We start from the raw sequence: 26681 nt of genomic DNA, 5'->3' as shown, positions 1-26681 counted from the left end.
ATCCCTAAGTTGAGCTGCTTGATGTGCCGACTCTAGGGAAATTCCTCCATCTTGGTGATGGCAGAACTAGGAACTCTGGGACAGGGTTATGTCCACTTCCCACAGGAAGTGATCATATAAGGGATGTAGTCGCCCAAGGGTTAAGTAGCTAATTGGCTAATATCCTACACTCCCCTTGGCACCCCTCAATTTAGTATTTAGGTGGCCCCCTGACACCAGAACTTAGATTCGACTTCCTGAGAACTGAACAGGTCAAAAGAAGAGCAGTCACCGCAAGCTGAGGACTGACTACAAACGTGGCATAAAACCCTGCCTAAATGCTGGAACTTTACCACTGCACAGACCCGGCTCGTCCAAAAGCTGTGCATCATCTCCAACGCTTGGAGGACTGCACTTCGACAACCAGCTAGCATCTCCCTCGGGTGGAGAAGCCATTACCCTGCAGCTGCAGGCACCGACAAACATCTGCCTGGGCCCTCCGAGGCAGTATCACTCCAGGAGGAGGTCTTATTTGCTCTAGGAGGTGTGATTCATCTCCCTGCCAAGTTTGAAGGCGCCAGGACCTCCAGGAGCCACCCAGCACCAGCATTTGCGGCAACCAAAGACTGCTGCGTGTCCAGTCTCCATCGACGCAGACACTGACCTACCAACGAGGGACTTGAGGATCCACAAGGGCTTCATCAAGAGTGACCGTGCTTCCCTGTTTTCTTCCTCTCTTAAGGTCAACCAAAAACAAATGAGAGCCTCTAACACAACGAACCACTGGACAAAACACCTCTGCACCTGATCCTTACAGCCCTAGTCCGAGCCTATCGACGGTGCACCCTTGCTCCAGAGTTCCTCAAGAGCTGAGCCTCCCTTTGGGTTCCGCCGTGCTGGTCCCCGGGCTCCTTTTGCAGCCTTTTTCTTGTTACAGGTTTCTCCACTGAATTCAGTGGTAGTATTTGAGGCTACCCTCGGGACCAGCACTTCTGCACACGGACACACCAGGACAGGTAACCCATAATTTCTGGTGGTTTCAAAGACCTTGGCCACTACTTACCTTAAGTCCAGAAGATCAAACCGGTAAGACGTTTGCAAGTGACCTTGTGCAGTGTATGTATTCCCCATAGGATAACATTACTGTGTTCAAGGCTCATGCCTCAAATCTGACAGCTGTTTTTATTGTACCTTTAAAAAGTAGCTAACTCGAAAAGTACTTACCTGATGTTGTAGATCATGGTGGCTAAATTACAATAAAATCGATGTTATTTTTCTAAATTAATCTTGAGTTCCTTCTTGAGTGTGCGCCTCATTTATTGACTCTACCCTCTGATAAACCTGAACTGGTCACCCACACTACCACAAAGACAGCATTTGGGATTATTAATTTAAGCCCTGTAAATCAGCAAGGGTCGTCTAGACTATCTGCATGGTGTATCCCTACATTGATAGACTACTTAGATAGCCAGCTTTCTACAATCATGGGTCAGAACCTGGATAAGGAACCTCTCTGTTAGTAGAAACGAGGAAGATGTAGTGTGCACCTGGTCTCACGGAGTGGGGCACGGGGGGGATGGGTGCTCCTCTGGGTTGGCGGGAGATTCACCATGGACTCATGAAATTGCAAAAGAAAGGCCTCCCTGGCCTTTAACTTTGCACCCAGAGTACACAAGAAGCGGTCCAAAATTAGAATGGAGGACAGTATGGCGGCAAAGCCTGCACCTGAGCCTGAGGGAGTTGTGATGGGTTGGGCACTTATTGATCTAGCAACTCCAGTGGCAACACATCTAATTTGTCCACCATGAAGTCCGTTTTCTGTGATAGAGAGATAGCCAGGGAAGACTGCAGAAGAGAATGAGGAGGAGGGTCATTTAAAGCTTGGCTGGAAATCTGCCAACAAAGGGCTGAAGTTTAAGTCCATAATATTCCTGGTTTCCTGTCACATCTAGAAGTGGTGGCGCTAATGCAGACTCTGTATTCTGAAAATCCATTCCAATGCGACCTCTGATTTTTTCCCCCTTTTCAGGATGTCCATCCTGGTCCAAGCAGTAAAAACACCAGCAATATCTCTAAACTGTCCAGTATGTCAGCAATAGTTATTATGGTGGGTTGTGTTTTGAAAATGTGGAAAATGGAAATTAGTTGGTTATTCATGCAGTTTTGATTTGTAACCAAAAGTACATCTGTCATTGGTGAAAACATTTTTGGCTACAAATCCATCCTGAGGCCAGTTCACCTTTGGTTTTGATGTGATCTCCCAACAATTGTGTTACAAGTGGCTGGCCTGACAGTCTGACTAAGTAAAAATCCATTGTCTCCTTTTCTTGTGTCTTCTCGGTTTCTCAAGGAAGAAACATGAAACAGGTCATGTGTCCAAATAAAAAGGAGTCCAAGCCAGATTCATGCACTATTTCATGTAGTGGTCTCCAATTGCTGGCCTAGTGATTTCCTCTCTCCCAATCTCTTGCTCTCTCTCAAACATCACCTGCACATTTCTAGTGCTAGAATGCCAGTAGGGGCAAGGAAGAATCAGGTCGGGAATGAGAAAGATAATCCCCAAAGAAGAAGCTGAAGAAGCTGAACTCTACTACCTGGTACGAGCCTCTAAGGTCACCTGAGTGTAGTTACCTTGGTGCATTGACTATCAATGACAAAAATAGTTGAGCCCATATAAACCAGGGGGAGGCTGGACTTGTAAATGAGAATCATTAAACATCCTCACCTGTTGGCTTATGAAATGAATTTCAAAAGATACTGAGGCCAACCACAAATGTCAGCTGGTCCTCACAACTTATTTAAAAGTACATGGTTTCCCATACGTTGACACAAATATTCATCTTTGTTGGAGCAATTTCTTCATATTCTCAAAAACTAGCAATACAGTAAATTATCCCGCAAGTTGCCTGGATGAAGGCTCCAACACCAACAAAGATGAATATTACAAACATGCAGAACTTCTCAAAACCAAATTATTAAAGAGAAGCTATCCTAAGAAATTGATCAAGAACTCACTCATAAGAGCATTGTTTACACCAGAGAGAGACATCACAATGCTCTACTAAAACGAGGAATATGGAGAACATAGTATGTGTCACAACCTTTGCCCTGCCACCAACCAATTCAAAAAAATTATCCAGCAAAACTGAGTTATACTAGCTACATTAAAAACTATGATATCTCCTACCATGTTTGCTTTAAAAAGAATGAACAACATTAGAGAATGTATCATTAAAGCCTACACCCAATGAGATCCTGAAGAGTTTTGTAAGGAAATGCCTCCTTGGCATGGTTGCCCCCTGACTTTTTGCCTTTGCTGATGCTATGTTTACAATTGAAAGTGTGCTGAGGCCTGCTAACCAGGCCCCAGCACCAGTGTTCTTTCCCTAACCTGTACTTTTGTATCCACAATTGGCAGACCCTGGCATCCAGATAAGTCCCTTGTAACTGGTACTTCTAGTACCAAGGGCCCTGATGCCAAGGAAGGTCTCTAAGGGCTGCAGCATGTCTTATGCCACCCTGGAGACCTCTCACTCAGCACAGACACACTGCTTGCCAGCTTGTGTGTGCTAGTGAGGACAAAACGAGTAAGTCGACATGGCACTCCCCTCAGGGTGCCATGCCAGCCTCTCACTGCCTATGCAGTATAGGTAAGACACCCCTCTAGCAGGCCTTACAGCCCTAAGGCAGGGTGCACTATACCATAGGTGAGGGTACCAGTGCATGAGCATGGTACCCCTACAGTGTCTAAACAAAACCTTAGACATTGTAAGTGCAGGGTAGCCATATGAGTATATGGTCTGGGAGTTTGTCAAACACGAACTCCACAGCACCATAATGGCTACACTGAAAACTGGGAAGTTTGGTATCAAACTTCTCAGCACAATAAATGCACACTGATGCCAGTGTACATTTTATTGTAAAATACACCCCAGAGGGCACCTTAGAGGTGCCCCCTGAAACTTAACCGACTGTCTGTGTAGGCTGACTAGTTTTAGCAGCCTGCCACAAACCGAGACATGTTGCTGGCCCCATGGGGAGAGTGCCTTTGTCACTCTGAGGCCAGTAACAAAGCCTGCACTGGGTGGAGATGCTAACACCTCCCCCAGGCAGGAATTGTCACACCTGGCGGTGAGCCTCAAAGGCTCACCTCCTTTGTGCCAACCCAGCAGGACACTCCAGCTAGTGGAGTTGCCCGCCCCCTCCGGCCAGGCCCCACTTTTGGCGGCAAGGCCGGAGAAAATAATGAGAAAAACAAGGAGGAGTCACTGGCCAGTCAGGACAGCCCCTAAGGTGTCCTGAGCTGAGGTGACTCTGACTTTTAGAAATCCTCCATCTTGCAGATGGAGGATTCCCCCAATAGGGTTAGGATTGTGACCCCCTCCCCTTGGGAGGAGGCACAAAGAGGGTGTACCCACCCTCAGGGCTAGTAGCCATTGGCTACTAACCCCCCAGACCTAAACACGCCCTTAAATTTAGTATTTAAGGGCTACCCTGAACCCTAGAAAATTAGATTCCTGCAACTACAAGAAGAAGGACTGCCTAGCTGAAAACCCCTGCAGAGGAAGACCAGAAGACGACAACTGCCTTGGCTCCAGAAACTCACCGGCCTGTCTCCTGCCTTCCAAAGATCCTGCTCCAGCGACGCCTTCCAAAGGGACCAGCGACCTCGACATCCTCTGAGGACTGCCCCTGCTTCGAAAAGACAAGAAACTCCCGAGGACAGCGGACCTGCTCCAAGAAAAGCTGCAACTTTGTTTCCAGCAGCCTTGAAAGAACCCTGCAAGCTCCCCGCAAGAAGCGTGAGACTTGCAACACTGCACCCGGCGACCCCGACTCGGCTGGTGGAGACCCGACACCTCAGGAGGGACCCCAGGACTACTCTGATACTGTGAGTACCAAAACCTGTCCCCCCTGAGCCCCCACAGCGCCGCCTGCAGAGGGAATCCCGAGGCTTCCCCTGACCGCGACTCTTTGAACCTAAAGTCCCGACGCCTGGGAGAGACCCTGCACCCGCAGCCCCCAGGACCTGAAGGACCGGATTTTCGCTGGAGAAGTGACCCCCAGGAGTCCCTCTCCCTTGCCCAAGTGGAGGTTTCCCCGAGGAACCCCCCCCCTTGCCTGCCTGCAGCGCTGAAGAGATCCCGAGATCTCTCATAGACTAACACTGCGAACCCGACGCTTGTTTCTACACTGCACCCGGCCGCCCCCGCGCCGCTGAGGGTGAAATTTCTGTGTGGGCTTGTGTCCCCCCCGGTGCCCTACAAAACCCCCCTGGTCTGCCCTCCGAAGACGCGGGTACTTACCTGCAAGCAGACCGGAACCGGGGCACCCCCTTCTCTCCATTCTAGCCTATGTGTTTTGGGCACCACTTTGAACTCTGCACCTGACCGGCCCTGAGCTGCTGGTGTGGTGACTTTGGGGTTGCTCTGAACCCCCAACGGTGGGCTACCTTGGACCAAGAACTAAGCCCTGTAAGTGTCTTACTTACCTGGTTAACCTAACAAATACTTACCTCCCCTAGGAACTGTGAAAATTGCACTAAGTGTCCACTTTTAAAACAGCTATTTGTGAATAACTTGAAAAGTATACATGCAATTTTGATGATTTGAAGTTCCTAAAGTACTTACCTGCAATACCTTTCGAATGAGATATTACATGTAGAATTTGAACCTGTGGTTCTCAAAATAAACTAAGAAAAGATATTTTTCTATATAAAAACCTATTGGCTGGATTTGTCTCTGAGTGTGTGTACCTCATTTATTGTCTATGTGTATGTACAACAAATGCTTAACACTACTCCTTGGATAAGCCTACTGCTCGACCACACTACCACAAAATAGAGCATTAGTATTATCTATTTTTACCACTATTTTACCTCTAAGGGGAACCCTTGGACTCTGTGCATGCTATTCCTTACTTTGAAATAGCACATACAGAGCCAACTTCCTACAAGTTTGCTTCGAATTTCCTGGAATTTACCACCCATCACTGATCATCACCGGTATGGAGGCTGTACTCACTGTGCCCAAATGATTGAGGGTCCAGTATTTGACCATTGAGGGTTCAAATAATCCATAAAGTGTTCTATAATTACAAAACGAAAAACGTGATCTATGGCATAATTTGTAATGGCCCTATATTGGTCAAACCACTCAAGTTCAGAAATGGAAGGGTCAATACAGAGCATGGATTCGATGTAAGGTGCTGATTACAGCATTAGTTAAACACTGCACTGAACATGTTCAAAATGAACAGAACTTGAAATGCTTTGTTCGAACTGTGATTCAAAAAGGTCCCAGAGGAAGTAACCTCAATTACTTCAAAAAGAAGCATCTTTGATTTTGAAATATAACACCATACATTATGGTCTGAATAAATTGTCAGAGATTGAAAGCATATGACAGATACATGTCAGCTGATCGAACACAGGCTTAGACTAATTAATGTCTATATCAAGAATGTTGAAACATATATTGTCCTTTTACAAAATTCAAATCACAGGTTATTATACACTAAAGGTACCCCCCATGTAAACAGATAGTGATATGTCATAGTGCCCGTGAGAGGTGAAGAAAGTATTCACACAGTAGAAAGTACACTGAAATAAGGTTTTGCTACGCACAACATGGAAGCACCTTTTGTGGTGTATAAGAACCTGTGTATTTAGTTGTGTTTTTAGTTAGCCCAAAAGGCGAGCTTCAAATCAGAAGCAGTCTTTGAAGGGTAAAGGAATAACCCTTGGGAGAGGGGCTGCTCTATTGTTTAGTCAGATATGCTGGGACAGGAGATGAGAAGCCTGTTGTCAAAACGTTTTGTCCAGGGACGTGTAGACCCTGGGTAGCCACACCTCTGGGAGTGGGCTAGGGAGCTCTCAGTGTCGAGAGAAGGGTCTCGCCATGTTGGGAGTCGGCAGAATAGTGCATCCAGGGATAGCCAGATGCCAGATTTCCCAGGAAGTGGTCACCAGGAGGGAGGGAACCTGGTAGCCCATTGGCTACAAATCGCATCCAACCAAGAGTGCATTTTCTGAAGGTAGATACGGCATCCCTGCCACCCAAAACTCAGACCTCGACCGACTTGGAAGAAGGACCGAAGGACTGCCCTGCTGCACCATCAAAGACTGTACCTCCTGGCTAGCAAAGAAAAGGACTGTGCCTGCCATGTCCTGCTCAAGGGAAGCGTTCTCCAGAGATGAGTCATGCCAAGAGAACTTCGCGGGCCAGCTGACTGGCCTAATGTTCGCAGCACAGGGGCACAATAGCTGAAGAAACCTGCAGGGGCAAGTTGGTGGCCCAAAGTCTTCACACCGCTACCACTGCAGCTATGCAGCACCAAGGATGAAGACCCAATGCAGAGTTGCACCCGAGTTAGCTGAACCCAGGAGTGCTGTCAGAGAGCAGCTGGGAACCACAGAAGGACAGGTATCGACCCAGGAAAGATTGGAATGCGATTGTGACAACAGGCGACTGGATTTCAGCCACACCAGAGGACTACATGGGATGTTGACTCTGTAACGAGGACCCCCCCCACCATCTTCAATGACTGAGGCATGCCAGCGGGAAGACCCACTGAGTGCCTTTCCACAGCATCCTTAGATCATCTTCTGCATCTTTCATCCCTTGCATTAGGATCACTCCATAGGAATCCATTGCAATGTGGATAAAGTGCCTGGAACTGCTGGAGGACTCTTTTTTTTTTTTTTTTAGGAAAGTAACTGTTCTTGAGGGCCTTCCTGGACCCCCTGACGAGCTCCCAAACGCATTGAGACTTACCTACGTTTTCTCTGAAAAAGTTTTCAAGTGTCCAATTCATTCATTTTGCTGAGGCTTGTTTGTGGTTGAGTGAAATTGCTTTATTATTGCTTGTAAAATCTATATCTCCTGAACCTTCCATTGGATCTTCTTTGTTCTAGGGTTTAAATTCTTGGAAAAATACGGTCTATTTTTTATAAATTGGTGTTGGAGTTCTTGAATGTTATGTAGATTTCTTCTTCAGTTGTTTTGATGCTGTTTAAATGTGTTACCCTTGTTCCTCTGTATAAGCCTTGCTGCTCAGTGTCACAACTACCCCGGGTTGAGCTGAGGGTTTCACATACTAAACCTACTCGATCTAAAGGGTAAGTTTATTAAATGGTGAGGTCACACAACCACACCATGCCATACATCCTATCTCCTGACACTAGTCATGAGGAACCCTCCTAGAAGGCAAAGATAAAGAAAACAAACTCCAATATATAAAACCTTTCATGGCTTTTTAATACAAGGTCACGAACAGAACATCACGCCACCAAAGCATGAATAAATAACAAATGTCAGGGCATGGGAGAGAAACAATTTGTATAACATTGTCAGGTGAAATGGTAAATTGAAATGGAATGCTTTTTGCAGCTTACTCATTAGGACTTTTCTGCATTCAGTTTTGATACAGAGATCAAATGTCATTGATGCCATAGTCTTTGAAAAACTGTGAATCCTGATGTATATTTATATTTTTTAAACGCTGTACTGAGTAAGCTGGTTAGTCAGGCCGAATACATCCCAACAGAGAATATTATAAGCTGAGCTTTTTTTTTATCATCACAAACAAACCCTGGATGACCTCAATGTTTTTAGTTTTTTTAAATCATCCATTTGTTTCGTATCACAGGTTTGCAGTTCACATTGCTGGCTACACTTTTAGCAGAACAAACCTATGTCACTGCAATCAAACACTCAAACATATTCATAACTTTGCTTATTAAATCTAAATCTGTGAGCTGAGCATCTTTTTACATACTTTATTCTCACCTTGATTAGCAATAACTTCACTCATTCCACTCCCGCTCACTGTCTGTAGGAAGGCAAAATAACTGCGCCGTAACATTTGCTTTTCTAAGGCAGCAGATTGGTCGTTTTCTTCTGCAGGACGGAGTAACACTTCAAAGATGGCTTGAAGAAGCGGCATAAATACTTGTTGCAAAAATGGTGAAACTTGAGTCTGGAAAAAAATCATTTGGTACAGCATAAGGGTTTATAAAAACAGATTAAGTAAGTCATAAGAAGTGCATAATGGGGACAGAAGCTATAGTTATTTCACTAAACTATAACAGGGACATTGCAGTGGTGTTTGAGTTTTTAATATCACTTTAACCAACTATTTTTCAGTGATATACACACACACACACGTGTAGTGTTGAAAAGAAGAGAGGAAAAGTACCGCGGATCAAGGATTGGTAAGCACGAGTCAAATCATTTGTAAAGATTAAGCTTCAGAAATAACCACCTCTAGTTTTGATCAAAACCGAGCAGTGGAGGAAAAAAGATCAGGTGGTGTTTTTTTTAAAACCAGCTTTCAAGACAATATTGTTGGATTATGGTTGTGGGCTTCGGGGAAGCAGATCTGTAGGTCACCAAAGTGTCCTGATTCTTCATTTTGTGCATTTAAAAAGGGGAACATTGAACAAAACTTTACTGGAAGGTCAATTATGCTGATTGGAAGAGTATATAACTAATGAATTAGGCACAAGACCTTCTCTCTAGAACCTGAGGACATCAGTGATTGGTTGTCATTACAAAAGCCCTCACGACCAAGTAGGATGGGGCTGTGAGTGTGGCTTCAGAGTGATATCATGTGGGCTCTCATGCATCCCTGCAATAGACTAAGGAATGAAGACGTATACAGCACCAGGCACAAAGTTCTGAACATTATACGAGGCAAAAAAATGTTTTAGCATCAAAACGGCCCTACATCACACATGCAATACTTAAGAGGAGAAAGAGCGAGATGAGTGTTTTTTTTTGGTTTAAAAGAAAAGTACATTCATACCTTAAATTTTGCTGTAATCTGGTTTATCAGTGGAATAAACTCTTGAAGATCCTTTGCTTCACAATCTTTAAGCATGTGCTCTGACGCAGTAGGGATGAATGGAAGAACTTCTTCCTCCAGGCAGATAATCATGCGATGAAGGAAGGTTCTGACACCACTTCGAAGGACTTCCTTTTGCAAGGGGCAGCTGAGAACTGGCAAAAATGTCTGTAAGCAGTCAAGGTACACCTCAGAACACCCACAGTGTTTCACTGTTTGCTTATTGCTAAAAGCTTTGCTGGTTCGGCTGCATGAAGGAAAAACAAAAGTAAACCAATATTTTATCTTCACCACCACATTTCTTTTCCTTACTGCATATTCATTCACAATGTTATTGTCTCACCCTTGCTTCAAAACCATCATAAAAATATATATAAGCAACATTACATTATTCACAAAGCTCTCAAAAGGGAATTCCTGGAGCCGTCAGATACAGGAAAAATGTGCTATCTTAATGCAAGGCTCAACTAAGTGTTAATAGACTGTGAGTCTTGTAACACTAAGGAGAAAGACTCTAGTCACAACAGAAAGGGTTACAGGGGTACCTGAAAAGGACAAAAATAACTATTAAAAAACTCTGGGCAACTTACAAATGCATTGCTTGGACTGTCCTCTCCATAAGATAGGTGTTCGACTGAATCACACAGACTTCAAATATTTCTCTTTGACTATCTTTATTAGCTTTTTTTATAAGCACTTATCTCAATTACTAGTGCATACCCAGAATGCACATATAGCCAACAATTTAATACGGAAAAAACTATAAAATACTTCTTAATGGCATACTTTTATGAGGATATAAACCACCAAAACCAGGTATAATTGTCCCTGTCTCTAAACACCGTTCACCACAGTCCCAACCTGGAGTTCCAAATTCAGCCTGATCTTCTCCTGGGGACCCTGTTTTACAGCTGCTACATGCGGTCTCCACCAGTATTTCATTTGTCTTTAGATTAACACAGTTAATCTCCCTTATCTCCTTAATTTCTGAAACCAGTTCTACAGTTTGTACCTGCTATTCTCTAGCATTGCCCTTCAACTTTGTCATTTTCCTCTCCAGTTTTAAAAGTGCCTCATTCAATTTCTTCAACTTTGATTGTATCCATTTCTGGTGTGGGTTACGCTACTCTCTATTCTTATTATCTTCTGAAGTTTTGACATTTTAATACCTGTACATGAAGCAAATAATATTACATATCATTCATTTTGTGAAATCATAACTGTGCAATATCTCGCCTTACAGCAAAGAAACATGCCCAATTGGAAGACATGTTGTGGTTATTGCCACTCAGGTCAGAGGAACATTAGAACCCGAAATAAAATGCTGAGTGGGCCCATGAAGTCTTTACCTCAGATGTTTATCCAGGAGCACAAACTTTTCTTTAAGGCACCCATGTCCTTAACATATTAGATGGACAAATTCGTAACAATGTTAACTTATTCACATGCAATGTCGCTGAGCACAGTCAACAGGCTATCATTATACAGGATTCACATACTAGGACAATGTGTTATACCCCTTCATTCTCAGCAAGGCCATGTTAACAATCATCTCTACTTACATCCCCAAAATTCCTAATGATTCTGAATTTATTTGCAGCAGCTACACGTGGTGTAAAGTTTACAGGTTCACTGGAGAATCACACACAGTGGAACTGTTCACCAAACCCACTACTCTAAGCTGTACATTGTAGTAATAAATCCAATGCAGGATTTTAAGTGATTTTAATCTGAAGAAAGAATGTTTAGCAACCTCTCTCAGGTACGAAAGGGCCTTGACCCAGTCAAAATAGATCCAGATCAGTCATCCATTTCTTCTTTGGACACATAATGATCTCAGCAGATGAGCTGCAACCACCACCATCATCGGTGAACACACGAGGAGTGTCGGTAAGGCCAAACGGAAGCATGTGAACTGAAAGTGCTTGTGATCTAGTGTGAATCGCAGTTATCGTCTGTGGACATGCAGGACAGGGATGTGGAAGAATGTGTCCTGCAAGTCCAATGTTACCATCCAGTCTCCTGGGTCCAGGGCAGACAGGACTTGTGCAAGGGTGAGCATTTTGAATTTCTCATTTTTCAGGAACAATTGAGAGGGTGCAGGTCTAGGATAGCATGAATGCCTCTGACTTTCTTGGATACAAGAAAGTAGCAGGAATAGCAATCATAAACTGCTTCTGATGCTGGCACCCTTTGACCAAAAAAGCTGCCACTTCCTGGCGGAGTAAGGATAGGTAGTCTCCCATCAGCCTGTCATAAGTGGGTGTGGGTGGCATGGGTGGAGGGGAAGTCATGAAAGGGAAGGAGCAGCCCTTTCGGGCAATCTGGGGAACCCGGCAGTGTGATGTTATTGACCTCAAGTGTGCAGGGGATGGCGTATCCTGCCGCCCACTGGTCGTTCATGATGGTCGGATGGTGAACTGAAGAGGCTTGGGGCCTGCTGGAGGTGGAGGGAGAGAACCTCTGGCTGTCTGACCCACGGAGTCTGTGGGTGCTACGTCCGCAGCCACACAGGGGATGGGAAGCTTGCGGGCCGTGGTGGTTGGGCCAGTTGAGACATGCAGGAAACCCCTCCATTGCCATGAAAGGAGCGAAAGGCAGACTGTGGTTGGCGGGTGGCCATGAAAAGGCCCAAAGACCCGGCTGTAGCCCTGCTGTACTTGAAGTGCTCCAGTGCTGAGTCCGCCTTGTATCCAAAGAGAGGGAAGCCATCAATGGGCATCTCTATAAGTGAAGCTTAGACATCTCCTAAAAAGCCAGTTGTCCACAGTCAGGCGTAGCTTTGTAAGGCTACTGACAAAGAAAGCGCTCTATCTAGCAAGTCAGTCGTGTCCAGCCTACATCGGACTGTGAACTTATCTATGTCTCTCCCATAAGCCACAGCATGACAAAGTATGGCCCGGGCCTCCTCGGGGACCATAGGCAGAATCTGTGCAGCCGAATCTCAACAGGAATGAAAGTAAGTGCCCAAAAGGCATGCAGTGTTCACAGACCGCAAATCCTAGACTGGCGGAAGAAAACATTTTCTTACCTTTGGTGTCCATCCTTTTCGATTCTCTATCCGGTGTGGTGGTAGAGAATACACCAGGATTAACTCGGGAGGTGGAGGCCTGGACCACCAAGCCCTTCAGGGTGGAGTGTTGGGTGAGGAAAGAGGGATCCCCTGAGCAGGGTGATGGTGGCAGGCAACTGCCCTGTTCGCAGGAGCCCTTGTGCAGGGCTTGAACCAGGGCCCGAGCAAGACGTTTGTGAGAGCTTCATTAACTGGGAGAAGCAGTTCTGAAGCGGTGACTCCCGGTTGAAGCACCTCTGTCAAGATAGTCTTGAGTGCCACAGAGGGCAACTGAGTGTCCAAGACCTGGCCACTCTCCTCACCACCATGGCAAATGTGGCTCCCTCCTCCATAGCCAGGGTAGGAGGAGAGACCAAGCCAGTATCTGGGGAGGTGTCCAGTCCACTGGCATCAGCCAACTCCTCACACCAGTCCATATCAGGGTATAGGGGCTGCTATTCTTCAGGGTCCAGTGGTTCCTCCCAATATTCCCCAACTCATAGCCCATAGGAATAAGGCTCAGAGTCCGACCTAGAGGAAATGGCTCCAGTTGTGATCAAAGTGGGCGTCGGGCAGCACCCCTCTGGCTCCATGTTGGAGTAAGGGACAGGAATGAGGGTGGTGCATCAACAGTGGAACCAGTGTCAGAGAAGGTCCAGGTGGCACAACCGGCGCGGGTCAGGATCCATCTTTGGATCCAAGGGGCCTGAATGGCGCAGAGGGCAGACCCATTGATGGGGAACCAGTAGAGGCCCCTCCGAAACCCATGGGGCTTGAAGGTGCTCCAGCTGGGGCAGGCCACCCAAATATGAGGTGCACAGCCTCACAGAATTCTCTGAGTTATGCGGGGAGTCACTCCAGCTCATGGATGCTCAGAGAGGCATGGAGATGGCCCATGCACAGGCTCAACTGACTTTGATGGACAGGACGAAGTCAAAGACCTCTTCGACTTCTTGCTCTTCTTCTTCTTGTAGAGTTTCCACAGTAGGATGACTCTGATTGCGACAAAGATAGAAGGGTCCGCGACCAATCTCGGGATCTTTCTCTCGACCAGGATCAAGACTGTCAGAGTCTCTTGGCAAGGCGCTTGAGGGTTTGCTCCCTCAAGGCCTAGGGGTGCACAACAATCGACACAGATCTTGGCATCGTGGTTGAGATCAAGGCCCCAGAGACATACGAGGTACGGGTCTATCACCGACATTTGCCAGTGACAGGAGCATCAGTGCCTTAATCCAGCCTTCTACACTGACATCCTTGCCACACTAGGAAGCAAGTCTCAAAAAACTTTGACAAAAAGACTGGGGGTGGCTCTCTCCAGATATGCTCAGACTGGCACGGGAAGGAAACAGCTGACATGAGCGTACTGGGGTGGCGCCTACATAGGCATCACAGAGCCAGGCGACACCATTTACTGGCACACTGGGTGTAAGGAAATGCCTCCTTGGCATGGTTACCCCCTGACTTTTTGCCTTTGCTGATGCTATGTTTTGAATTGAAAGTGTGCTGAGGCCTGCTAACCAGGCCCCAGCACCAGTGTGCTTTCCCTAACCTGTACTTTTGTTTTCACAATTGGCACACCCTGGCATCCAGGTAAGTCCCTTGTAACTGGTACCCCTGGTGCCAAGGGCCCTGATGCCAGGGAAGGTCTCTAAGGGCTACAGCATGTCTTATGCCACCCCACCTGGGGACCCCTCACTCAGCACAGACACACTGCTTGCCAGCTTGTGTGTGCTGGTGAGGACAAAACGAGTAAGTCGACATGGCACTCCCCTCAGGGTGCCATGCCAACCTCACACTGCCTATGCAGTATAGATAAGTCACCCCTCTAGCAGGCCTTACAGCCCTAAGGCAGGGTGCACTATACCATAGGTGAGGGCACCAGTGCATGAGCACTGTGCCCCTACAGTGTCTAAGCCAAGCCTTAGACATTGCAAGTGCAGGGTAGCCATAAGAGTATATGGTCTGGGAGTCTGTCAAACACGAACTCCACAGCACCATAATGGCTACACTGAAAACTGGGAAGGTTGGTATCAAACTTCTCAGCACAATAAATGCACACTGATGCCAGTGTACATTTTATTGTAAAATACACCCCAGAGGGCACCTTAGAGGTGCCCCCTGAAACCTTATCCGACTACCTTTGTAGGCTGACTGGTTCCAGCAGCCTGCCACACCCGAGACATGTTGCTGGCCACATGGGGAGAGTGCCTTTGTCACTCTGTGGCTAGTAACAAAGCCTGCACTAGGTGGAGATGCTATCACCTCCCCCTTGCAGGAGCTGTAACACCTGGCGGTGAGCCTCAAAGGCTCACCCCTTTGTTCCAGCACCACAGGGCATTCCAGCTAGTGGAGTTGCCCGCCCCCTCCGGCCACGGCCCCACTTTTGGCTGCAAGGCCGGAGGAGATAATGAGAAAAACAAGGAGGAGTCACTGACCAGTCAGGACAGCCCCTAAGGCAACCTGAGCTGAAGTGACTCTGACTTTTAGGAATCCTCCATCTTGCAGATGGAGGATCCCCCCCAATAGGGATAGGAATCTGACCCCCCCTCCCCCTGGGAGGAGGCACAAAGAGGGTGTAGCCACCCTCAGGGCTAGTAGCCATTGGCTACTGCCCTCCCTGAACTAAACAACCCCCTAAATTCTCCTCAGAGGACTGCCCTGCTCTAAAAAGACCAAGAAACTCCCGAGAACAGTGGCCCTGTTCAACAAAGACTGCAACTTTGTTTCCAGAGGAGCAGCTTTAAAAGCCCCTGCAATCCCCGCCAGAAGCGTGAGACTTGCAACACTGCACCCGGCGACCCCGACTTGACTGGTGGAGAAACAATGCTACAGGGAGGATCCCCCAGCGACTCCGAGACTGTGAGTAACCAAAGTTGTCCCCCCTGAGCCCCCACAGCGACGCCTGCAGAGGGAATCCCGAGGCTCCCTCTGACCGCGACTGCCTGACTCTAAAATCCCGACGCCTGGAAAAGACCCTGCACCTGCAGCCCCCAGGACCTGAAGGATCGGAACCCCAGTGCAGGAGTGACACCCAGGAGGCCCTCTCCCTTGTCCAGGTGGTGGCTACCACGAGGAGCCCCCCCCTTGCCTGCATCGCTGAAGAGACCCCTTGGTCTCTCATTGAAACCTACTGAAAACCTGACGTGTGTTTGCACACTGCACCCGGCCGCCCCGTGCTGCTGAGGGTGTACTTTCTGTGCTGACTTGTGTCCCCCCCGGTGCCCTACAAAACCCCCCTGGTCTGCCCTCCGAAGACGCGGGTACTTACCTGCTGGCAGACTGGAACCGGGGCACCCCCTTCTCCATTGAAGCCTATGTGTTTTGGGCACCACTTTGAACTCTGCACCTGACCGGCCCTGAGCTGCTGGTGTGGTGACTTTGGGGTTGCTCTGAACCCCCAATGGTGGGCTACCTTGGACCCCAATTTGAACCCCGTAGGTGGTTTACTTACCTGCAAGAACTAACAATAACTTACCTCCCCCAGGAACTGTTGAAAATTGCACTGTGTTCACTTTTAAAATACCTATATGTGTTTTATGTAAAAAGTATATATGCTATTGTGATTATTCAAAGTTCGTAAAGTACTTACCTGCAATACCTTTCAAATGAGATATTACATGTAGAATTTGAACCTGTGGTTCCTAAAATAAACTAAGAAAATATATTTTTCTATACAAAAAACTATTGGCCTGGAATTGTCTCTGAGTGTGTGTTCCTCATTTATTGCCTGTGTGTATGTACAACAAATGCTTAACACTACTCCTTTGATAAGCCTACTGCTCGACCACACTACCACAAAATAGAGCATTAGTATTATCTCTTTTTGCCACTATCTTACCTCTAAGGGGAACCCTTGGACTCTGTGCATGCTATTCCTTACTTTGAAATAGCACATACAGAGCCAACTTCCTACACTGGGGTACTGCACACAAATAATTTCCGGATCCATTCTGACATCTGGGGATAATTCTAAGGTAAGGTATCTGCGACTAGAAGTTCCTAACAGACAACATTGATGAAGCATCTGTGGAGGAGACTAGGCTCAGGGTCCCCTTGCTGACAGTCTAGACGTTCCTTTAATACTAATTGTCTTTAGCCCCAAAAGACAACAGAGTTTTGAGAAGTGCATATGAAATGTAAAAAACAGAACGGAAAATGATTAAAAATGCACTTGCAAACAAACAACAGATTAAATATATGTGGTCCAACCCACCTGGCAAAGCCAACAGCATGGTTAAGGCAGTCTGCCAGTACCCCTTGTCGTTCCTCATTTTTCTCGGTCATCAGTTTTTCTAGTACAATCTTAAATTTTTCTAGCAATGGATTTAATAACTTTCTCATCAGAAGCCACTTCTGTTCTGCTGGGATGTCGCTGTTAACAATCAGCACTCCAGCTGCCTCGTAAATAAAGAGCTGATCATCACTAGTTAGCAAGCCATGAAAACCATTCTCCTGAAACACAAATAATAATGTTTTTTTATAACACTACATAAAATAACAATGCAACACAGATTATAAACATGCCTGCAAGAAAAGGGGCAACTCAATTGTATCTCGTAATCAAGAAAAACAATAATTCCTTCAAACTTGATCAGAAAAAATTAAAGCGTCCCCTAAACTTTGGCACACTTAATAATAAACACATGTGAGACAACCGTATTTTTAAGAACACAGTACTTTGAAATCCATTTATCTCAAGCTTTCGTTAAAAAACTTCCATAACTTTTTTTTCCATTTGAACAAACCTTGCTAAAAGAGGCAATAACTGGGATGGTGTGGTGCTCAAGTGCAAAGGTGTGTGAGCAAAAAATGAGTCTGAATTAAAAAATACAACATTTTTGGCTGCCTTATTTATATCCACAAAGGGATATTATTGAATCACTCTGATTTATTTTCAAGCAGCAATTATAAAGCTCTATGAAACATATTACGTATCCAGAATTCCGCAGCCAGGCTACTATTACATGTAAAGCCGCAAGCCCACATCTCCCCTACCTTGAGAGCACTACACTGGTTACCCGTTGCCAGAAGATGCACTTTCAAGCTGCTTTGTATCACCCACAAAGCTATACATGGAACAGGACTGCTTTTTTTATCAGAAACAAAATAACCAAATACATCCAACAAAGAAACCTCCGCTCAAGATTGGCACCCCGCCTTAGAACACCACCATACAAGAAAAAGACTAGAGGTGGTACATCCTTCTCCGTCCTATGGAATTCATTACCCCCAACTATAAGAGCCACAGATAACTTTCTTGTCTTCATAAAACTACTCAAGAGTTGGCTCTTTCCTTCATAACCACCATATTCAAACAACTATGGACTGCATATGCCTATGTTGATAAATATTTTTTTCAGATTATGTGTATATTTCTAGTTATGTATAGTTTCTGTAAAGAAATGGCTCCCTGTTGCAGTTACCCCCCACTTTTTGCCTGATACTGATGCTGACTTGACTGAGAAGTGTGCTGGGACCCTGCTAACCAGGCCCCAGCACCAGTGTTCTTTCACCTAAAATGTACCATTGATTCCACAATTGGCACACCCTGGCATCCAGATAAGTCCCTTGTAACTGGTACCTCTGGTACCAAGGGCCCTGATGCCAGGGAAGGTCTCTAAGGGCTGCAGCATGTATTATGCCACCCTAGAGACCCCTCACTCAGCACAGACCCACTGCTTACCAGCTTGTGTGTGCTAGTGAGAACAAAATGAGTAAGTCGACATGGCACTCCCCTCAGGGTGCCATGCCAGCCTCTCACTGCCTATGCAGTATAGGTAAGAAACCCCTCTAGCAGGCCTTACAGCCCTAAGGCAGGGTGCACTATACCATAGGTGAGGGTACCAGTGCATGAGCACTGTGCCCCTACAGTGTCTAAGCAAAACCTTAGACATTGTAAGTGCAGGGTAGCCATAAGAGTATATGGTCTGGGAGTCTGTTTTACACGAACTCCACAGCACCATAATGGCTACACTGAAAACTGGGAAGTTTGGTATCAAACTTCTCAGCACAATAAATGCACACTGATGCCAGTGTACATTTTATTGTAAAATACACCACAGAGGGCACCTTAGAGGTGCCCCCTGAAACTTAACCAACTATCTGTGTAGGCTGACTGGTTCCAGCAGCCTGCCACACTAGAGACATGTTGCTGGCCCCATGGGGAGAGTTCCTTTGTCACTCTGAGGCCAGTAACAAAGCCTGCACTGGGTGGAGATGCTAACACCTCCCCCAGGCAGGAGCTGTAACACCTGGCGGTGAGCCTCAAAGGCTCACCCCTTTGTCACAGCCCAGCAGGGCACTCCAGCTTAGTGGAGTTGCCCGCCCCCTCCGGCCACGGCCCCCACTTTTGGCGGCAAGGCTGGAGGGAACAAAGAAAGCAACAAGGAGGAGTCACTGGCCAGTCAGGACAGCCCCTAAGGTGTCCTGAGCTGAGGTGACTCTAACTTTTAGAAATCCTCCATCTTGCAGATGGAGGATTCCCCCAATAGGGTTAGGATTGTGACCCCCTCCCCTTGGGAGGAGGCACAAAGAGGGTGTACCCACCCTCAGGGCTAGTAGCCATTGGCTACTAACCCCCCAGACCTAAACACGCCCTTAAATTTAGTATTTAAGGGCTACCCTGAACCCTAGAAAATTAGATTCCTGCAACAACAACAAGAAGGACTGCCTAGCTGAAAACCCCTGCAGAGGAAGACCAGAAGACAACAACTGCCTTGGCTCCAGAAACTCACCGGCCTGTCTCCTGCCTTCCAAAGAACTCTGCTCCAGCGACGCCTTCCAAGGGACCAGCGACCTCTGACTCCTCTGAGGACTGCCCTGCTTCGAAAACGACAAGAAACTCCCGAGGACAGCGGACCTGCTCCAAAAAGACTGCAACTTCGTTTTAAGGAGCAGCTTTAAAGACCCTGCAATCTCCCCGCAAGAAGCGTGAGACTTGCAACACTGCACCCGGCGACCCCGACTCGGCTGGTGGAGAACCAACACCTCAGGGAGGACCCCCGGACTACTCTACGACTGTGAGTACCCAAACCTGTCCCCCCTGAGCCCCCACAGCGCCGCCTGCAGAGGGAATCCCGAGGCTTCCCCTGACCGCGACTCTCTGAAACCTAAGTCCCGACGCCTGGAAAAGACCCTGCACCCGCAGCCCCCAGGACCTGAAGGACCGGACCTTCACTGCAGAAGTGACCCCCAGGAGTCCCTCTCCCCTGCCCAAGTGGAGGTTTCCCCGAGGAAGCCCCCCCTTGCCTGCCTGCAGCGCTAAAGAGATCCCTTGATCTCTCATTGACTAACATTGCGAACCCGACGCTTGTTCTAACACTGCACCCGGCCGCCCCCGCGCCGCTGAGGGTGAAATTTCTGTGTGGGCTTGTGTCCCCCCCCGGTGCCCTACAAAACCCCCCTGGTCTGCCCTCCGAAGACGCGGGTACTTACCTGCAAGCAGACCGGAACCGGGGCACCCCCTTCTCTCCATTCTAGCCTATGCGTTTTGGGCACCACTTTGAACTCTGCACCTGACCGGCCCTGAGCTGCTGGTGTGGTAACTTTGGGGTTGCTCTGAACCCCCAACGGTGGGCTACCTTGGACCAAGAACTGAACCCTGTAAGTGTCTTACTTACCTGGTAAAACTAACAAAAACTTACCTCCCCCAGGAACTGTGAAAATTGCACTAAGTGTCCACTTTTAAAGTAGCTATTTGTGAATAACTTGAAAAGTATACATGCAATTGAAATGATTCAAAGTTCCTAATGTACTTACTTGCAATACCTTTCAAACAAGATATTACATGTTAAATTTGAACCTGTGGTTCTTAAAATAAACTAAGAAATGAAAATGTCACTTACCCAGTGTACATCTGTTCGTGGCATCAGTCGCAGTAGATTCGCATGTTCTGCAATAGCTCGCCATCTGGTGTTGGGCCGGAGTGTTACAAGTTGTTTTTCTTCGAAGAAGTCTTTCGAGTCACGGGACCGAGTGACTCCTCCTTTTGTCTCCATTGCGCATGGGCGTCGACTCCATCCTCGATTGTTTTTCCCCGCAGAGGGTGAGGTAGGAGTTGAATTGTAGTAATAGTGCCCATGCAATGGAGTGACTAAGTATGCACTTATTTAAGGTTGAGATGATACATATATAAATAATTGAAGGTAACTTCCAAACTGCTACAGGCTCCCGGGGAGGCGGGTGGGCACATGCGAATCTACTGCGACTGATGCCACGAACAGATGTACACTGGGTAAGTGACATTTTCAGTTCGATGGCATCTGTCGCTGTAGATACGCATGTTCTGCAATAGACTAGTAAGCAGTTATTTCCCCAAAAGCGGTGGATCAGCCTGTAGGAGTGGAAGTAGTCTGAAATAATGTCCTTAATACAGCTTGACCTACTGTGGCTTGTTGTGCGGATAACACGTCTACACAGTAGTGCTTGGTGAATGTGTGAGGCGTAGACCATGTGGCTGCCTTACATATTTCTTGCATTGGGATGTTTCCTAGAAAGGCCATGGTAGCACCTTTCTTTCTGGTTGAGTGTGCCCTTGGTGTAATGGGCAGCTGTCGTTTAGCTTTAAGGTAGCAGATTTGGATGCATTTAACTATCCATCTGGCTATACCTTGTTTTGAAATTGGGTTTCCTGCATGAGGTTTTTGAAATGCAATAAAGAGTTGTTTAGTCTTTCTGATGTTCTTTGTTCTGTCAATGTAATACATTAATGCTCTTTTGACATCTAATGTATGTAGTGCCCTTTCAGCTACGGTATCTGGCTGTGGAAAGAACACCGGAAGTTCCACTGTTTGATTTAGATGGAACGGTGAAATAACCTTTGGCAAAAATTTAGGATTGGTCCTTAGGACGACTTTATTTTTGTGTAGTTGTATAAAAGGTTCCTGTATAGTAAACGCCTGAATCTCGCTTACTCTTCTCAGGGAAGTAATGGCGATGAGAAATGCCACCTTCCAGGTTAGGAACTGTATGTCGCAGGAGTGCATGGGTTCAAAAGGTGGACCCATAAGTCTAGTTAGGACAACATTTAGGTTCCATGAAGGAACAGGTAGTGTTCTTGGTGGTATAATTCTCCTAAGGCCCTCCATGAATGCTTTAATGACTGGTATTTTATATAGGGAAGTTGAATAGGTAGTCTGCAGGTATGCAGATATTGCTGCAAGGTGAATCTTAATGGAAGAGAAAGCTAGGTTAGATTTTTGTAAGTGAAGCAAGTAACCCACTACATGTTCTGGAGTTGTGTGTAATGGTTGTATTTGATTAATATGGCAGTAGCAAACAAACCTCTTCCATTTACTTGCATAGCAGTGCCTGGTGGATGGCCTTCTTGCTTGTTTTATGACTTCCATACATTCTTGGGTAAGTTGTAAGTGCCCGAATTCTAGGATTTCAGGAGCCAGATTGCTAGATTCAGCGATGCTGGATCTGGGTGTCTGATCCTTTGGTTGTGCTGTGTCAACAGATCTGGCCTGTTGGGCAATTTGATGCAGGGTACCACTGATAGGTCTAGCAGCGTTGTGTACCAGGGTTGCCTTGCCCAAGTTGGTGCTATCAATATGAGTTTGAGTTTGCTTTGAGTGAGTTTGTTTACCAGGTAAGGAAGGAGAGGGAGAGGAGGAAAAGCGTAAGCAAATATCCCTGACCAGTTCATCCATAGGGCATTGCCTTGGGATTGTTTGTGTGGGTATCTGGATGCGAAGTTTTGGCATTTTGCGTTCTCCCTTGTCGCAAACAAGTCTATCTGAGGTGTTCCCTAGAGTTTGAAATAAGTGTTCAGTATTTGGGGGTGAATTTCCCATTCGTGGACCTGTTGGTGATCTCGAGAGAGATTGTCTGCGAGTTGATTTTGTATCCCTGGTATAAACTGTGCAATTAGGCGAATTTGGTTGTGAATTGCCCAATGCCAAATTTTTTGTGCTAACATGCTTAACTGCGTGGAGTGCGTCCCTCCCTGCTTGTTTAGATAATACATTGTTGTCATGTTGTCTGTTTTGACGAGAATGTATTTGTGAACTATTATTGGTTGGAAAGCTTTTAGTGCTTGAAAAACTGCAAGAAGTTCTAGGTGATTGATATGCAGTTTTGTTTGATGTACGTTCCATTGTCCTTGTATGCTGTGTTGATCGAGGTGTGCTCCCCACCCTGTCATGGAAGCATCTGTTGTTATTACGTATTGTGGCACTGGGTCTTGGAAAGGCCGCCCCTTGTTTAAATTTATGTTGTTCCACCACAGAAGCGAGAGGTAAGTTTGGCGGTCTATTAACACCAGATCTAGAAGGTGACCCTGTGCTTGAGACCACTGTGATGCTAGGCATTGTTGTAAGGGCCTCATGTGCAGTCTTGCGTTTGGGACAATGGCTATGCATGATGACATCATGCCTAGGAGTTGTAATACCATCTTTGCTTGTATCTTTTGTGTTGGATACATGCGTTGTATGATGGTGTTGAAATTTTGAATTCTTTGTGGACTTGGAGTGGCTACTCCTTTTGATGTGTCTATTATGGCTCCCAGGTATTGTTGTACCTTGCGTGGCCGAATTTTGGATTTTGTGAAATTGACGGTGAACCCTAGTTTGAAGAGGGTTTGTATGATATGATTTGTGTGATTTGAGCACTCTATTAACGAATGGGCCTTGATTAGCCAGTCGTCTAGATATGGGAACACATGTATTTGCTGCCTTCTGATGTGTGCAGCGACTACCGCTAGACATTTGGTAAAGACTCTTGGTGCGGTTGTTAATCCGAAAGGCAGTACCTTGAATTGGTAATGTATTCCTTTGAATACAAACCTTAGGTATTTCCTGTGCGATGGGTGAATTGGTATATGGAAATAAGCATCCTTGAGGTCTAAAGTTGCCATGTAGTCGTGCAGCTTTAGCAATGGCAATACTTCTTGTAGTGTGACCATGTGGAAGTGGTCTGATTTGATGAAAGTGTTGACTACTCTGAGGTCTAGGATTGGTCTCAGTGTTTTGTCCTTCTTTGGTATCAGAAAGTACAGTGAGTAAACTCCTGTGTTTATTTGTGTGTTTGGCACTAATTCGATTGCATTCTTTTGCAATAGTGCCTGCACTTCTATCTCTAGGAGATTGGAATGGTGTGTTGTTAAATTTTGTGCTTTTGGTGGTATGTTTGGAGGGAACTGTAGAAATTCTATGCAGTAACCATGTTGGATAATTGCTAGAACCCAAGTGTCTGTAGTGATTTTCTCCCATGCTGTGTAATAATGACCTATTCGTCCCCCCACTGGTGTTGTGTGGAGGGGGTGAGTGACATGTGAGTCACTGTTTAGTAGTAGGGGTTTTGGGGCTTTGGAATCTTCCTCTATTTCTAGGGAATTGCCCTCCTCTATATTGTCCCCGAAAACCTCCTCTATACTGTCCTTGGTAACTGGACGGTGTGGCTTGTGAGGTGCTGGCTTGTGTGCTTTGACCCCGAAACCCCCCTCGAAAGGGCGTTTTACGGAATGAGCTGTAATTCCCTCTGCTCTGCGGGGAGTAGAGTGCGCCCATGGCTTTGGCAGTGTCCGTATCTTTTTTGAGTTTCTCAATCGCTGTGTCCACTTCTGGACCGAACAGTTCTTTTTCATTAAAAGGCATATTGAGAACTGCTTGTTGAATCTCTGGTTTAAATCCAGACGTTCGGAGCCATGCATGCCTTCTGATAGTTACAGATGTATTAATTGTCCGTGCAGCTGTATCTGCAGCGTCCATGGAGGAGCGGATCTGGTTGTTGGAGATGGCCTGTCCCTCCTCAACCACTTGTTTTGCCCTATTTTGGAAGTCTTTGGGCAGATGTTCAATGAGATGTTGCATCTCGTCCCAGTGGGCTCTGTCATAGCGCGCAAGTAGTGCCTGGGAGTTCGCGATGCGCCACTGGTTTGCAGCTTGTGCTGCGACTCTTTTACCAGCTGCATCAAACTTGCGGCTTTCTTTATCTGGGGGTGGTGCATCTCCAGATGTGTGAGAGTTGGCCCTTTTCCTAGCTGCTCCTACAACAACAGAGTCTGGTGGCAGCTGTGTTGTGATGAAAGCCGGGTCTGTAGGAGGCGGCTTATACTTTTTTTCCACCCTTGGTGTGATTGCCCTACTTTTGACCGGGTCCTTAAATATGTCTTTTGCGTGCCGGAGCATACCAGGGAGCATAGGCAGGCTTTGGTAGGAGCTGTGGGTGGAGGAGAGTGTGTTGAACAAGAAATCATCCTCGACCTGTTCTGAGTGGAGGCTTACGTTGTGAAATTGTGCTGCTCTAGCCACCACCTGAGAGTACGCGGTGCTGTCTTCTGGTGGAGATGGTTTTGTAGGGTATGCCTCTGGGCTGTTATCTGACACTGGGGCGTCGTATAGGTCCCATGCGTCCTGGTCTTGGTCACCCTGGCTCATGGTGGTGTGAGCTGGGGAGTGTGATGGCGTTTGTGCTGGTGAAACGTTAATCACGGGCGGAGGAGAGGGTGGTGGTGTAACTCTTTTCACCACTTTTGGTTGTGGTGCTTGTTCCGTCTGGAACTCCAACCTTCTCTTTCTCCTAATGGGGGGAAGGGTGCTTATTTTTCCTGTCCCCTGCTGAATGAAGATACGCTTTTGCGTATGGTCCGCATCAGTTGCTTGTAGCTCTTCCTCAAACCTATGCTTCTGCATTTGGGAGGTTAGCGAGTGCTCTTCTGTATAAGAGCCTGAAGCTGGGTCGCTTGCAGTTTGTTTCGGCATCGAAACTTTGTCTGCGTGTTTTTTCGGCTCCGAGGTGACTTTTTTCCTTTTCGGGGCCGAAACCTCTCGGCGTCGATCTGTTTCGGTGCCGCTGTCTCGGTGTCGAGCCGTGTCCACACCGGCATCTCGGTGTCGAGGCTTGTCTCCAGCACTTTCTCGGTCCCGAGAAGGCTGCGTGCCGGTGTCTCGACCGGAGTCGGACGATCTCGGCACTGTTTGGGCCTTTTTCGGTGCTGACGGTCGGTCACCGATTTTATGGGTTGAGCCATGGCCTGGTGGCAGTGGCGTCCCCTGGGCCTTGTAAATGTTTCTTTGTGTGGTTTTCGACGTCTTACTCACGGTTTGTGTATCGTCGAATCCTTCGGAGTCTGAGTCTTGGATCGAGAAGGTACCTTCCTCTTCCTGTTCCTCGAACTCCCGTCGGGCTGTCGGTGCGGACGCCATTTGAAGTCTTCTGGCTCGACGGTCTCGGAGTGTTTTTCGGGACCGGAACGCACGACAGGCCTCGCAGGTGTCTTCGCTGTGCTCAGGTGACAGGCACAGGTTGCAGACCAAGTGTTGGTCTGTGTAGGGGTATTTATTGTGGCATTTGGGGCAGAAACGGAACGGGGTCCGTTCCATCGGCGTTCTTCAGCACGCGGTCGGGCCGACCAGGCCCCGACGGAGGATCGAAAAATTACCCCGAAGGGCACCGGAGCTCTTCGATCTTCGATGCGGTGTTGAATGTAAGTATGCCGATCCCGAACGCAACAATACCGACGAAAATCTTCCGAAATTAACTATTTTTTCTGTTCCGAAACTCGGAGCGACAGGAACACGTCCGAACCCGATGGCGGAAAAAAAACAATCGAGGATGGAGTCGACGCCCATGCGCAATGGAGACAAAAGGAGGAGTCACTCGGTCCCGTGACTCGAAAGACTTCTTCGAAGAAAAACAACTTGTAACACTCCGGCCCAACACCAGATGGCGAGCTATTGCAGAACATGCGTATCTACAGCGACAGATGCCATCGAACATATATTTTTCTATAACAAAACCTATTGGCTGGATTTGTCTCTGAGTGTGTGTACCTCATTTATTGTCTATGTGTATGTACAAC

The 26681-nt window shown here is 46.9% G+C and overlaps 1 protein-coding gene across 1 annotated transcript in view; it reads right to left on the bottom strand.

Annotated features, from left to right (window-relative positions):
* XPOT (exportin for tRNA) overlaps positions 1-26681 on the bottom strand; it is a 710192-nt gene that overhangs the window by 125919 nt on the left and 557592 nt on the right. Inside the window, exons 17-19 of the mRNA XM_069229126.1 lie at positions 17091-17329; positions 9787-10072; positions 8769-8958 (exon numbers count right to left, since the gene is read on the bottom strand). Coding sequence (XP_069085227.1) covers positions 8769-8958; positions 9787-10072; positions 17091-17329 — 715 coding nt within the window. The remainder of the gene's footprint in view (positions 1-8768; positions 8959-9786; positions 10073-17090; positions 17330-26681) is intronic.

This window comes from Pleurodeles waltl, chromosome 4_1, assembly GCF_031143425.1.
Source record: "Pleurodeles waltl isolate 20211129_DDA chromosome 4_1, aPleWal1.hap1.20221129, whole genome shotgun sequence".
NCBI lineage: Eukaryota > Metazoa > Chordata > Amphibia > Caudata > Salamandridae > Pleurodeles > Pleurodeles waltl.
The sequence above is the reverse complement of the archived record's forward strand: the minus strand, read 5'-3'. Positions and strand labels throughout refer to the sequence as shown.